At 43.0% G+C, this 17,256-nt stretch overlaps 1 protein-coding gene across 8 annotated transcripts in view; it reads right to left on the reverse strand.

Moving 5' to 3' along the window:
- Nucleotides 1–17,256, reverse strand: part of APP (amyloid beta precursor protein) — a 311,691-nt gene that overhangs the window by 141,632 nt on the left and 152,803 nt on the right. For all 8 annotated transcript variants that reach the window (XM_086412582.1, XM_086412572.1, XM_086412568.1 and 5 more), the window contains exon 6: nt 1,036–1,238. In XM_086412582.1, the coding sequence (XP_086268708.1) occupies nt 1,036–1,238 (203 nt within the window). The remainder of the gene's footprint in view (nt 1–1,035; nt 1,239–17,256) is intronic.

Raw genomic sequence — 17,256 nt, forward strand, 5'->3', positions numbered from 1 at the left:
AAATTATACTTCAGCAAAGTTATAAAAAAAATGCAGTGATGGGAAGACGACATACTACAGTGATCGTTAGGAATCTATGTGAAGCAAAAAGAGTAGCCTATTTTAAGCTCCAATTTAACAATGGAGCAGAAAGCATTTTACTTTAATAAAAGTGACCATAATGTTGTAGCATTTGTGGACAGACTTTAAAAGTACCTGCAATGCATTAAAACAATACTTCTGTCTGTACTCATTCAGTCTAATCTTAGGACCATCTATTTGCAAAACAACCATACACCCTCTAGGAAAGGCAACTCAACAATTCACTACTTTTCATTGTTTAGTGTAAACTGAACCTTGCTTTCATTTCAGGGAGACAGAAAGGGGGTCTTCTCATTCGTTCCATATACAACATTTCCAATAGAAGCATTAATTAACCAGAAAAACAAAGTCTAAGATCTTCCCCTCTAAGAACCCACTGTCACTTCCCCGAGTAAACTATCGTATACAGAACACAAGTCATCCAAGTTAAATTTCACAGCAAAAACTAATGTCTTTCTCTCCAAGTGGACTTCATTTGCTTTAAAATTAAATTAAATCTAATCACAACTACTCACTCAACCAACATTTATTGAAAAGTTTCAAGACGGCAAGCACCCTGCATCACACTAGGTAAAATCCAGCCTTTGGCATTAAGGAGCTCATAGTCCTGGTGATGAAAGGGGCCACGGAAAATGGAGTATAATCAACACCCACTGTCAGAAGAATGCCAAGGAGGCCACCTAACTCGGTCCTTGTCAAATGACATGGCCCCCAGTTAGGTGGAGTTCTGCAGAACAACGTGCCAAGTAGCATAGACAAGGCAGAGAAGATTCTGCAAAATCAAGATTTCACATTTTCTGAAATGAATCGTTGGATGCTTGGTCAACCAAAATGAGTTCCACAAGCACAGGCAACTTGTCACCTCCCATCACCTGGGAGGCAGTGCTGGCAGGCTGGATAGAAATTTCAAACCCTTTTCCCTGAGAAAGAAAATCCGAGTAAGCAGTGGATTACCTCGGACCACCTCTTCCACAGACTCCGTGGTGGTGGTGGTGGTGGTGGCGATGCTGGTGGTCCTCTCCGTGGCCTCTTCATAGGGTTCCTCAGCCTCTTCCTCTAGTTCCTCACCATCCTCATCATCCTCCTCATCGTCAGCTTCTTCTTCCTCAACATCCGCCACTTCTTCCTCCTCTGCCACTTCTATGACTTTGTCTTCACTGGAGCAGGAGGGAGAAATAATAGCAATAGTCATTAAACACATTTCGGGCAAGCAAAAAGAAAACCAATGACAAGGAGTTTTGGATATTTGAGAGGGAATATGGCACTGAATTAAAACACATGGGAGTCGTCCCCCCCCAAAAAAAAGCAAAAAAAAAAACACATGGGAGGTCTGAAGCCAGCAGGTCACACTGTGAATCCCAGCTCAGGAGATCTGCAACTTTTTAATCCCTGAACACAGATCTTAGTTTACACAGTTGCAAAAAGAGGATACCATGATTCCAACTATATGACATTCTGGAAAAGGCAAAGTTATGGAGACCATGGTTATGGAGCTATGGTTTTTCCAGTAGTGATATATGGATGTGAGAGTTGGACTATAAAGAAAGCTGATCACCGAAGAATTGATGCTTTTGACCTGTGGTGTTGGAGAAGACTCCTGAGAGTCCCTTGGACTGCAAGGAGATCCAACCAGTCCATCCTAAAGGAGATCAGCCCTGGGTGCTCATTGCAAGGACTGATGCTGAAACTCCAATACTTTGGCCACCTGATGTGAAGAACTGACTCCTTGGAAAAGACCCTGATGCTGGGGAAGATTGAAGGCAGGAGGAGAAGGGGATGACAGAGGATGAGATGGTTGGATGGCATCACTGACTCAATGGACATGAGTTTGAGTAAACCCCGGGAGTTGGTGATGGACAGAGAAGCCTGGTGTGCTACAGTCCATGGGGTTGCAAAGAGTCGGATACGACTGAGTGGCTGAACTGAACTGAATGGAGACCATAAAAAGATCAGTGGTTGGTAGGAGTCTGGGGTGAGGAAGGAAGGCATAAACAGGTAGAACAGAGGGGCAGTGAGACTGTTCTGTAAGACACAGTATCAGAGACGATATAGAATAGTCCAACTTACAAGCATGCATTTGTGAAAACCCATAGAACTGTACAACACAAAACATGAGCCCTAAAGTAAACTATGGATTTTATTAATGATGTATCAATATTGGTTCAAGTGTACAATACCAAAGCAAAGTGTTAATAAATGGCTGAGGGAAGCCTCTGTATTTCCTGTTAAAATTTTTTCTAAACATAAAATTGCTCTTAACAATAAAGTCTATTAAAAAGTTTGGGTGGGGGACACCAAAACGAAGTTTACTGTAATACTGGCATTACTTTTTGTTAAACATGCGAAAATACCACAAAGCGCCTGCATGGTAGACATTCAATACGTGGATGTGGAAACTGGTTCAAAATTACTATTGAATGTTTACACTGGAAATGAAAGGGGAAGAAGAAATTGGTTTTTCCAGTAGTCATGTACGGAATGTGAGAGTTGGACCATAGGAAGGATGAGCACTGAAAAATAAAATAGATGCTTTTGAACTGTGGTGCTGGAGAAAACTCTTGAGAGTCCACTGGACAGCAAGATCAAACCAGTCATTCCTAAAGGAAATCGACCCTGAATATTCACTAGAAGGACTGATGCTGAAGCTCCAATAATTTGACCACCTCACGTGAAGAGCTGACTCACTGGAAAAGACCCTTATGACTAACCTCGTGGCTCAGGCGATGAAGAGTCTGCCTGCAATGCAGGAAACCTGCATTTGATTCCTGGGTTGGGAAGATCCCCTGGAGAAGGAAATGGCAGTCCACTCCAGTATTCTTGGTTGGAAAATCCCAAAGACAGAGGAGGCTGGAAGGCTACAGTTCATGGGGTTTCAAAGAATAATTTGGCAAACTGGAAGTGGTCAAGCAGGAGATGAAAAGAGTGAACATAGACATTCTAGGAACTGGCGAACTAAGATGGACTGGAATGGGTGAATTTAACTCAGATGACCATTATATCTACTACTGTGGGCAGGAATCCCTTAGAAGAAATGGAGTAGCCATCATGGTCAACAAAAGAGTCCGAAATGCAGTATTTGGATGCAATCTCAAAAACGACAGAATGATCTCTGTTCATTTCCAACGCAAACCATTCAATATCACGGAGGTAATCCAAGTCTATGCCCCAACCAGTAACACTGAAGAAGCTGAAGCTGAACAGTTCTATGAAGACCTACAAGACCTTCTAGAACTAACACCCCAAAAAGATGGCCTTTTCATTATAGGGGACTGGAATGCAAAAGTAGGAAGTCAAGAAATATCTGGAGTAACAGGCAAATTTGGCCTTGGAGTACAGAATGAAGCAGGGCAAAGGCTAACAGAGTTCTGCCAAGAGAATGCACTGGTCGTAGCAAACACCCTCTTCCAACAACACCAGAGAAGACTCTACACATGGACATCACCAGATGGTCGACACTGAACTTAGATCGATTATATTCTTTGCAGCCAAAGATGGAGAATCTGTATACAGTCAGCAAAAACAAGACCGGGAGCTGACTGTGGCTCAGATCATGAACTCCTTATTGCCAAATTCAGACTGAAATTGAAGAAAGTGGAGAAAACCACTAGACCATTCAGGTATGACCTAAATGACTATATTTGACATATAGTCATTTGACATAAAGTTGACATAAAGTCAAATCCCTTATGACTATACAGTGGAAGTGAGAAATAGATTTAAGGGATTAGATCTGGTAGAGTGCCTGATGAACTATGGACGGAGATTCGTGACATTGTACAGGAGACAGGAATCAAGACCATCCCCAAGAAAAAGAAATGCAAAGAAGCAAAATGGCTCTCTGAGGAGGCCTTACAAATAGCTGTGAATAGAAGGGAAGTGAAAAGCAAAGGATAAAATGAAAGATACACCCATTTGAATGCAGAGTTCCAAAGAATAGCAAGGAGAGATAAGAAAGCTTTCTTCGGCGATCAATGCAAAGAAATAGAGGAAAACAATAGAATGGAAAAGACTAGAGATCTCTTCAAGAAAATTAGAGATACCAAGGGAACATTTCATGCAAAGAGGGGCTCGATAAAGGACAGAAATGTTATGGACTTAACAGAAGCAGAAGATATGAAGAAGAGGTGGCAAGAATACACAGAAGAACTGTACAAAAAAGATGTTCATGATCCAGATAATCACGATAGTGTGATCACTGACCTGGAGCCAGACATCCTGGAATGTGAAGTCAAGTGGGCCTTAGAAAGCATCACTACGAACAACGCTAGTGGAGGTGATGGAATTCCAGTTGAGCTATTTCAAATCCTTAAAGATGATGCTGTGAAAGTGCTGCACTCAATATGCCAGCAAATTTGGAAAACTCAGCAGTGGCCACAGGACTGGAAAAGGTCAGTTTTCATTCCAATCCCAAAGAAAGGCAATGCCAAAGAATGCTCAAACTACCGCACACTTGTACTCATCTCACACTCTAGTAAAGTAATGCTCAAAATTCTCCAAGATAGGCTTCAACAATACGTGAGCTGTGAACTTGCAGATGTTCAAGCTGGTTTTAGAAAAGGCAGAGGAACCAGAGATCAAATTGCCAACATCCGCTGGATCATGGAAAAAGGAAGAGAGTTCCAGAAAAACATCTATTTCTGCTTTATTGACTATGCGAAAGCCTTTGACTTTGTGGATCACAATAAACTGTGGAAAATTCTGAAAGATATGGGAAAACCAGACTACCTGACCTGCCTCTTGAGAAACCTATATGCAGGTCAGGAAGTAACAGTTAGAACAGGATATGGAACAACAGACTGGTTCCAAATAGGAAAAGGAGTACATCAAGGCTGTATATTGTCACCCTGCTTATTTAACTTATATGCAGAGTACATCATGAGAAATGCTGGGCTGGAGGAAGCACAAGCTGGAATCAAGATTGCTGGGAGAAATATCAATAACCTCAGATATGCAGATGATACCACCCTTATGGCAGAAAATGAAGAAAAACTAAAGAGCCTCTTGATGAAAGTGAAAGAGGAGAGTGAAAAAGTTGGCCTAAAGCACATATTCCGAAAACTACGATCATGGCATCCGTTGCCATCACTTCATGGCAAATAGATGGGGAAACAGTGGAAACAGTGGTGACTTTATTTTTCTGGGCTCTGCAGATGGTGACTGCAGCCATGAAATTAAAAGACACTTACTCCTTGGAAGGAAAGTTATGACCAACCTAGATAGCATATTCAAAAGTAGAGACATTACTTTGTCAACAAAGGTCTGTCCAGTTTAGGCTATGGTTTTCCCAGTGGTCATGTATGGATGTGAGAATTGGCCTATAAAGAAAGCCGAGAGCAGAAGAATTGATGCTTTTGAACTGTGGTGTTGGAGAAGACTCTTGAGAGTCCCTTGGACGGCAAGGAGATCCAACCAGTTCATCCTAAAGGAGATCAGTTCTGGGTGTTCACTGGAAGGACTCATGTTGAAGCTGAAACTCCAGTACTTTGGCCACCTTATGGGAAGAGCTGACTCATTTGAAAAGACCCTGATGCTGGGAAAGGTTGAGTGCAGGAGGAGAAGGGGATGACAGAAGATGAGATGGTTGGATGGCATCACCAACTCAATGCCATGGGTTTGGGTGGACTCCGGGAGTTGGTGATGGACAGGGAGGCCTGATGTGCTTGCGGTTGGTTGATGGGGTTGCAAAGTGTCAGACACAACTGAGTGACTGAACTGAACTAGATGCCTCAATTTTAGCCAATATACTGCCTCCTCATTTTTCTTCAAAATCTTGATATATTGCTAGTGAATAAAGATGACCTAATGCATGCCATGGGCCAGTTTCTTGTGTTTGAGCTCTCTTCTGTATTCAATGAGATCACAGTCACCAACACTCTGTATTTGTATTTTTAAAAGTTATTTGTTTTTAAATGAAGGGTATTGCTTTACAATACTGTGTTGGTTTCTGCCATACATCAGCATGAATCAGCCATAGGTATAAGGTTGTCCCCTTCCTCTTAACCTCCCTCCCACCTCCCACCCCGTCCCACTCCTCCTGGTTGTCACTGAGCCCTGGTTTGAGTTCACTGAGTCATACAGCAAATTCCCACTGGCTCTCTATTTGACATATGTGGGCTGCCGTCTATGGGGTCGCACAGAGTCGGACACGACTGAAGCGACTTAGCAGCAGCAGCAGTGTATATGAAGACACAGAGAACAGACTTATGGACACAGGGGCGAGAGGGGAGAAGGAGAGGGTGGGATGAATGGAGAGAGTAACATGGAAACATATACACCAATACTCCTTATTTCTCCAAATTAAGTGGAAATTCATGGAAAACAAGGGAGAAAAATCAAATCCAATGAGTCTTCTTAAACCACAACGTGTGAAGGGTGGGTAGAATGCCAGGTTCCAGGTATGCAATCCAGGGTAAAGACAACAGTGGGCTTCTGGGTGGGATGATGAAAACTGGCCCCAGGGCATCCCCAAAGTCCCCCCAGCCATCTCTGTTATGAGTTGAATGTTGCATTTAAAACTCCAAACAGAAAGCATGTGTATAAAAACAGCTGTGTTTAAAGCGATCTGCATTCTGGTATGTGTCCAGCCATGAAAAAGAGTGGAATACATGCCTACCATCCATCACTGCATCTGCCTGAGCAATTTCCTGGCATAATAACAAGGAACAGAGACACAGAACAGTTCAGCTGGCTGAGGAATTAAATTACTTGGCCTGAGAGAACTCACGTCCAGTTCTTATTACCATAGCTTTGATTTCTGGAATTAAATTTAGACGTCCATGAATTCAATTATCTCTTTGGACACCATTAAAACAGTAGCACACAGCTATGTTTTAATGATGTGGCATCTTCCCCTAAAAGGCCCAACATGCCAACATTATAACTTCTGTTTGCTGTTTTCATAAATAGCTGGAAACACAGAAAGGGAAAAAATAAAAAATAAAAAAACTTTTCCACCTTCTCTTCAACTACTAGACAACTCTGTTCTGTGATGTGACCAAGGTGAGTCAGCTTTACATTTATTTTTTTATTTGGCTGTGTGTGGGGGCTTCCTGGGTGGCTCAGATGGCAACACATGAGATCCAGGTTCGATCCCTGGGTTGGGAAGATCTCCTGAAGAAGGAAATGGCAACCCACTCCAGTATTCTTAACTGGAGAATTCCATGGATGGAGGAGCCTGGTGGGTTACAGTCCATGGGATTGCACGAGTCGTACATGACTGAGTGACTTTTATTTTCACTTAGTTTCATTTTCACTGTCATGGAGCATGTGGGATCTAATCCCTGACCAAGGAGTGAACCCAGGACCCCTGCATTGGGAGCACAGAGTCATAGCCGCTGGACCACCAGCGAAGTCCCCAAGGTGAGCCACAGTTACAAAAAAAAATGCAAGAAGGTCCAGTTTATGGAAATGTGAGGCTGAGCATCATAGAGCAATGTCTTATCAACAAGTAAACTCACAATAAAATAGTACTTTGCGCACACGGTGGAATATTCATTCACTCACACATTTTAGCCTCTGTCAATTTAGAGGAGACAGCTTTTCCAGCCTTTAAATTCCAATAATAAAAACAATTCTAAGGCATGAGGGAATGATCTGAAAACGCTCATCATCTTAGGAGCATCTGAATTTAATAAACAGGTCGAAGGGTCACAGGGACATTATTATGAGGAAATCAATCACCAAGGATACAATTTTGTGTGTCAGCAAGTAAGACTTTAGGTGGGTGAAGGATACACTGCATCACAAAGGTGGTGTTCAAATTTCTAAGTCTGACCTTGATAGATTTCACTCATCACAGTGGGCTCCCTAAGACTCCCTCAAGAGGAGAAAAGATTCTGATTCACTTACTAATAGCAGTTGATTTTAGTTTAAGTCATGCAAAACAGTTCGTCATTTGCATTCTCTAAAAAAGCTGTATGTATTCTTCCATCTTCTCCACTAAGACTGATAACTTTTCTTTCCCTGCACTCTGTAGGACAAAGGAGCGGAAATGGCAGAGAGAAAGTTGATTCCCAGGGTTTTTGTGAATTGACAATCAGGAGACCTGAACTACAGCACTGACGAGGGGAGAGTGAAAACAGAGCCGCGGGCAGTTCCCAGAATGTAAGGACCCACTGGGGCCAGAAGGGCAAGTCTCAGCAGGAAGACACTCAGACACTTCTGTGTTCATCGAGAAAGGGGAAGAAAAGAGTCTCCCAGGGTAAGGGGAGAGACAGAGAAAGCAAAGTTTTCAAAAAGGTAAACAGACATTCCTTTCCCACTCATTCCAGCCCAGGTCTTAGCGCTGCCTGTTTAGCCTGGAAGGTATGATGGCTGGATACCTTTGTCCCCGAGGGAAGCAGTCCCTGAAATTATGGCTGCTAAATTAGGAAAATTAGAAGTTGCCAGAAAATGTGAGAAAGTAGGAAACTTATTATTCACGGTTCTGAGTAAATGTTGCAAGAGGGGGGACAGCTAAGTAAGAAAAAGCCACTCTCTGCCCCATCTAAAAGGCACCATTAGAAGCCTAAGATACAAGACACACTTCATATAAATGATTCTATTTATATAAACTATGAAAACAGTTACTCCTCACCAATGTTAGAACTCAGAGGAGCTGTCAGACTTTGGCGAGGGGAAGTTTATGACCGAGAGGAGGCAGAGCGGGGGCTTCTGGGAGTCGGCAAGGCTGTGCTTTGATCTGGGCGTGTCCTGTTTTGAAAATCCATCACAGGCTGTAATGCTTGTGTTAGCTGCCCTTCTCTCTGTGTACACTGTGCATGTTGAGTTGCTTCCGTCGTGTCTGAGTCTTTGCAACCCCATAGACTGCAGCCCGCCAGGCTCCTCTGTCCATGGGATGCTCCAGGCAAGAATACTGGAGGGGAGTGTCATTTCTTACTCCAGGGGATCTTCCCGAACCACTGATCAAACCCACGTCTCCAGCACTGGCAGGCGGATTCTTCACCACCGAGCCACCTGGGTAGCCCCTATATACAATGCGTGCTCTGTGCTTAGTCTCTCAATCATAGCAGACTCTTGCAACCCCATGGACTGAAGCCCACCAGGCTCCTCTGTCCATAGGGATTCTCTAGGCAAGAACACTGGAGTGGGCAGCCTTTCCCTTCTCGAGGGGATCTTCCCAACCTAGGGATCTAACCCAGGTCTCCCACATTGCAGGTGGATTCTTTACCATCTGATCCATCAGTTCAGCAAAAAGGATTAAAAAGGAGAGCACACGGCTACTCTTCTTAAATACTCTCACAGCTGGTCTAGGATAACAGCTTGTTAATGAATAAAACTGTTATTTTCAGGGCCTACAAATCGGAAGAAATATACCTCCACTTTAAGCTCCCAACCCCCTATGAGCAAAAATTATAAGGAGCTGAACACATTAAAACACAGAAGATTATAATACATATAAATTTGGCCTCATTGAATTAGTTAAGTTACTAATTCTCTAAATTAATTCATCAGTTTGGATATTTTGTAAGTAAATTTGATGCTCATAGGATTCAATCCATCATATGTTGATGATTACTAAAAAAAAATTACTTACTTTTAATACAGTGTTAGACTCTCTGTTATCTATAGGTAATAGCTAAAACTGACCCCCACAGATTTCTCTTGAGCAGTCTATTGAGTTTCAGTATAGTTGCTTTGATGGCATTTCTTAGGTGGTGGTGGTGATGGTTTAGTCGCTAAGTCCTGTCCGACTCTTGCAATCCCATGGACTGTAGCCCGCCAGGCTCCTCTGTCCATGGGATTTTCCAGGCAAGAATACTGGAGTGGGTTGCCATTTCCTTCTCCAGGGGACCTTCCCAACCCAGGAATCAAACTCAGGTCTCTTGCATTGCAGGCAGATTCTTTACCAACTGAGCTATGAGGGAAGCCCCCTATTCCTTAGGTAGTGGGTATTATTAACTTGTCAATGAAAGGATCTCTGAGAATCTGACTAACCTCTCCTGAAAAATGCCCTGTAGCAGGAACTGTATGCTACGCTAAAGCCATTCTTAACTCCTTCCCTCATCCATTTTTTGACCAGAGAAAGTAAGAAACCAAATTCTACACGGCTTTGTGGACAGGGAAAGCAAGGTGACCAAGATACTGTTGGATAATCTGATGCCAGGGGACAGCTACTTGAACTTCTAGGTGGGGCTTTCAGGAAAGTTTTTACTTTCCAGATGATCAGATTTCTACTGATGGTCAGAGCTCTTTTGTTCCTTTACCCACTACTCTTCTCTTTAACTGGTGAGGCAACAGGCATCTGTCAACTATTAGGTGATGAACATTAGGATGCAGAAGCTAATTAAGATGGTGAGGGGGAAAGATACAAAAAGGAGGGCTCTGTGTATCACCACACCAGCCCAGTGCTCCCAACACCAACGACTGGGTTTCTGTTACTTGCAGCTAAAGGCATTCCTTACAGATTGTTCACTAGCTTCCTCTGGACCCCCGGTCATAGATTCCTGGTTTAGGAAGATAAAGACCAAATTGAGACACCCAAAATTTATGACTCAGGTCTTAAGGGTGAGTTAGACAGGTCATAAACTTAACCTAAACTAGGATGCATGAACACTTACGCATTTAATGAATCCCTATTCCGGCGAGAGAATCCATACTACTTACTGCGTAGTAGATGTACCATGTACTGAATGCATTAAGAAGTCCACGGGAAAGTAATTCTTGTGAGCTAGAGGTGTCAGGGCTGGTCGGACATGAAAAGTGGGTGTGAGTATGAGGTAGGAATATCCTGATAATGAACAACCAGGAATAGCAAGTCCATCAGCCTGGCTACACCAGAATTTTCCATGGGCTCTGAGTTTTAACAGTGATAGATGCTCAAACTGCAGAGACCAGGTATACATATATATTTTTTTCTGTAGTCAGTGAACAGTTGAGTATTTGAGTTGAGAGGGATGTGCACCAATTGATAATGAGCAAAAAAAAAAAAAAAGGGGGGGGGTAATGCATTAATTCACCCATTCATCCAATCATCCCACTATGTGTGTCTCAAAGCCACACATCAGTGGTTCAGTCAGCAACACTGACTATGCTTTTACCAAGTGCCAGGTGCTGTGGCAGGCACCGGGGGTGCATGAGTGCATGTGACGGAACCTCCGCTTTCTTGGAACATGTTTTAGTAGGGAAGGCACAATATGGGCAAATAAATAACTATGCAAAAACTGCAGTAGAAAGGAAAGGCAAGTGTGTTACCAGTGACTACAAAAGATGTGTGTGTGGTGGGGGATAGGGCAGCTTCTCAAATATGATAGACAGGCATGGTCATGGGGAAAAGGTCGTGGGCATGAGACTTGGAAAGCTGAAAGAGTCAAGGTGGGTGTATGGTTAAGACAGGAGTATGCGCATGTGCAAAGACCCTGGCATGGGGGTGAGCATTAGCACAACCAAGGAAAAAAAAACAAAACCCACAACAAAGAGCCAGTGAACTTGTGGAGGTGGGGGTGGGAAGACCGAGGCTGGGGGAGAAGTGTACATTAGGGGGTGGAGACAGACGACGGGGGTGACCCACAAGGCTGTGTTGATTATGGTAAGAAATAGCACATTTATTTATTCTTGATGGGAATGACCAAATCTGATTTGTTTTAAAGACGACTCTGGTTGCAGGGTGGAGAGCAGGCACTAGAGAGACGAGAATGGAAGCCAGGAGTCTGGTTATGGACATTGTGGTGGAAGCTAGAAATATAGGGCGGCACAAGGTAATTCACAGGGACAAGCCAGTCCAGCCTAAAGGATCAGGCCTGGGTGTTCATTGGAAGGACCGATGTTGAAGCTGAAGCTCCAATATTTTGGCCACCTAATGTGAAGAGGTGACTCATTTGAAAAGACCCTGATGTTGGGAAAGATTGAGGGCAGGAGGAGAAGGGGATGACAGAGGATGAGATGGTTGGATGGCATCACCGACTCAATGGACATGGGTTTGGGTAAACTCCGGGAGTTGGTGACAGACAAGGAGGCCTGGTGTGCTGTGGTTCATTGGGTTGCAAAGAATGGGACACGACTGAGCAACTGAACTGAACTGAACTGAATAGCCCAAAGCACAATGATATCATCACCTGTAGAAACGTAAAATTACTACTGTGATAACACTTACGGAGGGCTAGGAGGCCCAAAATGAGCAGGTCTGGAGGTATATGACAAGGCATCTACAGGGAAGAGAACTGAAATGTGACCTAAATAAACCTCAAAGTTAATGAACTCCAAGGACTAAAGACAGCTCCCCAGAAGGTGGAATGGGAAGAGCAGTGCAAAGGCCCTGTGGTAGGCAGAGAGGAGACCCTGAGCACCTGAAACAGGATCAGCTGAAGAGAACACAAAGGGCGCTCAAAGAAGGACGAACAGCAGCAACGTGGAGCAGGGGGCAGCTCATGACTTGTTCCTGTGCATCTTGTGAGCTAAGGGTGATTCTCAAATTTTTCAAGTGTTGTAAGACTGGTTCCAAATAGGAAAAGGAGTACATCAAGGCTGTGTATTGTCACCCTGCTTATTTAACTTATATGCAGAGTACAACATGAGAAACGCTTGACTGGAAGAAACACAAGCTGGAATCAAGATTGCCGGGAGAAATATCAATAACCTCAGATACGCAGATGACACCACCCTTATGGCAGAAAGTGAAGAGGAACTCAAAAGCCTCTTGATGAAAGTGAAAGTGGAGAGTGAAAAAGTTGGCTTAAAGCTCAACATTCAGAAAACGAAGATCATGGCATCCGGTCCCATCACTTCATGGGAAATAGATGGGGAAACAGTGGAAACAGTGTCAGACTTTATTTTTTGGGGCTCAAAAATGACTGCAGATGGTGACTGTAGCCATGAAATTAAAAGACGCTTACTCCTTGGAAGGCAAGTTATGACCAACCTAGATAGCATATTCAAAAGCAGAGACATTACTTTGCCAACAAAGGTCTGTCTAGTCAAGGATATGGTTTTTCCAGTGGTCATGTATGGATGTGAAAGTTGGACTGTGAAGAAAGCTGAACGCCGAAGAATTGATGCTTTTGAACTGTGGTGTTGGAGAAGACTTGAGAGTCCCTTGGACTGCAAAGAGATCCAACCAGTCCATTCTAAAGGAGATCAGTCTTGGGTGTTCTTTGGAAGGACTGATGCTAAAGCTGAAACTCCAGTACTTTGGCCACCTCATGTGAAGAGTTGACTCATTGGAAAAGACTCTGATGCTGGGAGGGGTTGGGGGCAGGAGGAGAAGGGGATGACAGAGGATGAGATGGCTGGATGGCATCACCGACTCGATGGACATGAGTTTGGGTGAACTCTGGGAGTTGGTGATGGAGGCGTGGCATGCTGCAATTCATGGGGTCGAAAAGAGTCGGACACAACTGAGAGACTGAACTGAACTGAACTGAAGATGAATGGGAAAAAAAAAAAAAAACTCAAAGAAAAATATGTGACAGAGACCGTCTATGGCCTGCAAAGCCTCAAATATTATTTGGCTCTTCACAGAAATACTGCCGCCCCCTGGCATGGATGGTGGGTTGGGGGTGAGGAGGGGATGGGAAGCATGGGAGGCTGTGTCCTGATCTGAGGACACAAGAGACACGAGGAAATAAAGTGAGAGTCCTCATGGGCTTTAGGAAGGCCAAGTTCCAAAATTCTATTAATACAGCAGAAACCACAGTGATCTCTGCCTGCAGCCTCCTTCAGAGAGGGCAGAATGCAGGGTTCCAGGAGGCTGGGCTCTTCAGTATGGCAGAATGCATAGAAGTATGAAGTATGGGACCCGACTGCCTGCTTCTAAATCTCAGGCCTGTGGCCATGAGCGAATTACTGAACCTCTCGAGGCCTCCTTCTCCTCATCTGTAAACAGCAAACTTGTAACAGGAAGCTTCACAGGGGTATAATGGAAAACATATGGGTTAAAATTTGCAAAGTACTTAGAAGAGCACCTGACCTACAAGTACCATGTAAGAGAGAAATAAAGGCAAGACCACATGCACAGTGCTTGGCACAACACCTGGTCCAGGTGTGTGAATGAATGAATGATGCACGACTAAATCCCACAGAAATATTCCTTCAAAACACTCAAAATCAATGTAATCGCTGATGACTACATGCACAGTTTGATTTTCTTTATCAGAAAACAAGAGAGTCAGATGTTAGGCAGTCCTAGGAAAGATCTTAAGAGAGGGGAATAGAAAATTACTTAATCTTTAAAGTTCAGAAAACCACCTTACCTGTCTCCTGAGAAGCCTGCATCCAGGACAAGAAACAACAGTTACAACTCGAGATGGAATAACGGACTGGTTCAAAATTGGGGAGGAGCACGTCAAGGCTGTATATTGTCACCCTGCTTATTTAATTTATATGCAGCGTACATCATGTGAAATGCTGAGCTGGATGACTCACAAGTTGAAATCAAGATTGCCAAGAGAAATATCAACAACTTCAGATATGCAGATGATACCACTTTAATGGCAGAAAGTGAAGGGGAACTAAAGAGCCTCTTGATGAAAGTGAAAGAAAAGAGTGGAAAAGCTGGCTTAAAACACAACATTCAAAAAACGAAGATCATAGCATCTGGTCCCATCAGTTCATGGCAAATAGATGGGGAAAAAGTGGAAACAGTGACAGATTTTATTTTCTTGGGCTCCAAAATCATTGCAGACAGTGACTACTAACACAAAATTAAAAGATGCTTGCTCCTTGGAAAACAAGCTATGACAAATCTAGGCAGCATATTAAAAAGCAGAGACATCACTTTGCCGATCAAGGTCTGTCTAGTCAAAGCTTTTTCCAGTAGTCATGTATGGATGTGAGAGCTGGACCATAAAGAAAGCTGAGCATTGAAGAACTGATGCTTTTGAATTGTGGTGCTGGAGAAGACTCTTGAGAGTCTCTTGGACTGCAAGGAGATCCAACCAGTCCATTCTACAGGAAATCAGTTCTGGGTGTTCATTGGAAGGACTGATGCTGAAGCTTCAATACTTGGGCCACCTGATGTGAAGAGCTGCTTCACTGGAAAACACCCTGATGCTGGGAAACATTGAGGGCAAGAGAATGGGGCAGCAGAGGAGGAGATGGTTAGATAGCCTCACTGACTCAATGGACATGAGTTTGAGCACTCTGGGAGATAGTAAAGGAAAGGGAAGCCTGGTGTGCTGCAGTCCACAGGGTTGCAAAGTGTCAAACATGACTGAATAATTGAACAACAACACAGTCAAAAACCCTGTGTGACAGACTGTATTTTCAGAATTCTATCACCCCATGGTCTACTAATATGAATAGAATCCAGTGTTAAATTTATGGGTGTGTTAGTTACTAAAGTTCTTGCAATTCAGAAAACAAACTGTATTCACTGTAGGATGCTAGGAATGAAAGAAAATTGAAGGAAAATTATAATAATGATAGCTTAGCATAAAAGCAACTTTGCCTCGTATCAACTTTTAAAGGCTGCCCTGTTTAATCTAGTGAGTGTCTAAAACACGAGAACAGCAATGAGATAAGAGAAGCGTTAAAGCAAGGTCTGATGTAACTGGCAGCGCTCATTTAGAACATCTGAAAAACAATTTTACCGTTTCTTCATTTTCTCAATACATACTCATAATCAGAAAAATATTCTAGGAACACAGAAACAATCTAAATAGAATCTCAAGGACGTAAGACAAATCAGAGGATGGGCTGTTTCTAAGAAAACTGGTACAGTTTCTTTGTTAACTTGGTGTCATGATATTAAAAGGGCTGTTCTGAATCCTAAGAGTTAAGGATGTAAGATGCAAGGTCTGGTCTTGCCTGGGATCTGGTGTGGAAAAACATGCAGAGAAAGCCAATTCTCAGGTTTAGAAAAAATCTAACTATCTGATGATATTTCAAAAATACTGTTAATTTTGTGGGTGAGATAATGTCATTAGGGCTCTGTTGAAAAATGTTCTTAGATTTCTGACATAGCCTAAAGTATTTAGTATACTTGCTGTCTTAACTTTAATCATAAAAATATGTGGAAAGGGAGAAAATGATATTCTAGCAAGACTTAAGAAATACTAAGGCTGGAATATAATTATTGTAAGAGACAAAATTGCTTTTTTAAATGACTATCTCGGAGGCAAGAAAAGCCATATATAATCAAAAGCAGATTATTTTCCTGACAGCTTCATGAACCAACCCGGACTAAAGAGAAGCACCTAAGGTGATTAATGAGTTTCAGAGTCATTTAAAAATCTTGATACATGAAACAAAATCTTGGTTAACTAGACATTATGCCAGAAAACTTTGAGCAAATTCCTCATATCCAAAGACGTGATTGTGTGTATTTGGGATAGAAAGTTGACAATGTATGATCCTTAGTCATTTAACATATTTGAGTGGGTTCTAGGTTCCAGTGAGTCTGTTCCAGACCCTGAAGTTATTGCTGGGAATAAAACAGACAAAATTCCCCGCCCTCCTGGTTGTTTTTGCTGTTTAGTCACTAAGATGTGTCTGACTCTTTGAGCCCCTATGGGCTGTAGCCCGCCAGGCTCCTCTGTCCATGAGATGTCCCAGGCAAGAATACTGGAGTGGGTTGCCATTTCCTTCTCTAGCGGATCTGCCAGATCCAGGGATCGGAGGGATACTGGGAGGTGGGGGAGAGATACATTAGGAGTTCGGGATTACCAGATACACAGCACTGTATATAAAAGAGACAAACAACAAGGTCCTGTGTTTAGCACAGGGAACTATATACAATATCTTGTAATAACCTATAATGGGAAAGAATTGGAAGTGATAACTGAATCACTTTGTTGTATGCCTAAAACTAACACAACACTGTAAATGTGCTGTATCTCAATAAAAAAGAATAAAAGTACTAATAAGGGAATATGCCCTGAACAGGTGCCCTTTCAGCAAAGGCTACGTGCCTAGCATCCTTTTCCGTTGTGTCCACACACGCAAGAACTAATAAAAAGCTACAGATGTTTCGTGCATGAAATGGACACAAAGCCCTTTAGAAAAGCCACAAAGCAAGATCCAGCCTCACATTTCTTTGAAGAACACCTTTGAAGTACCTGCTCTTTGGAAAGGAGAGAAGCTCTCTGATTCTGTGGTTCCCCCCTCATCTCTCCTGTGAAAAAATAAGCAGTTCTATTTGGGAAGCAATGACAAGTAACGCTGTTCCTTCCTCCAGCACAGGCAGAAACTGCTTTAAGCCCTCATCTTGCCCTAGATTCTCAGGGAGGGGCCTCCATTCCC

This window comes from Bos grunniens, chromosome 1 (genome assembly GCF_055505025.1).
Source record: "Bos grunniens cultivar Pamir isolate PY7600 chromosome 1, Bosgru_T2T1.0, whole genome shotgun sequence".
Lineage (NCBI taxonomy): Eukaryota > Metazoa > Chordata > Mammalia > Artiodactyla > Bovidae > Bos > Bos grunniens.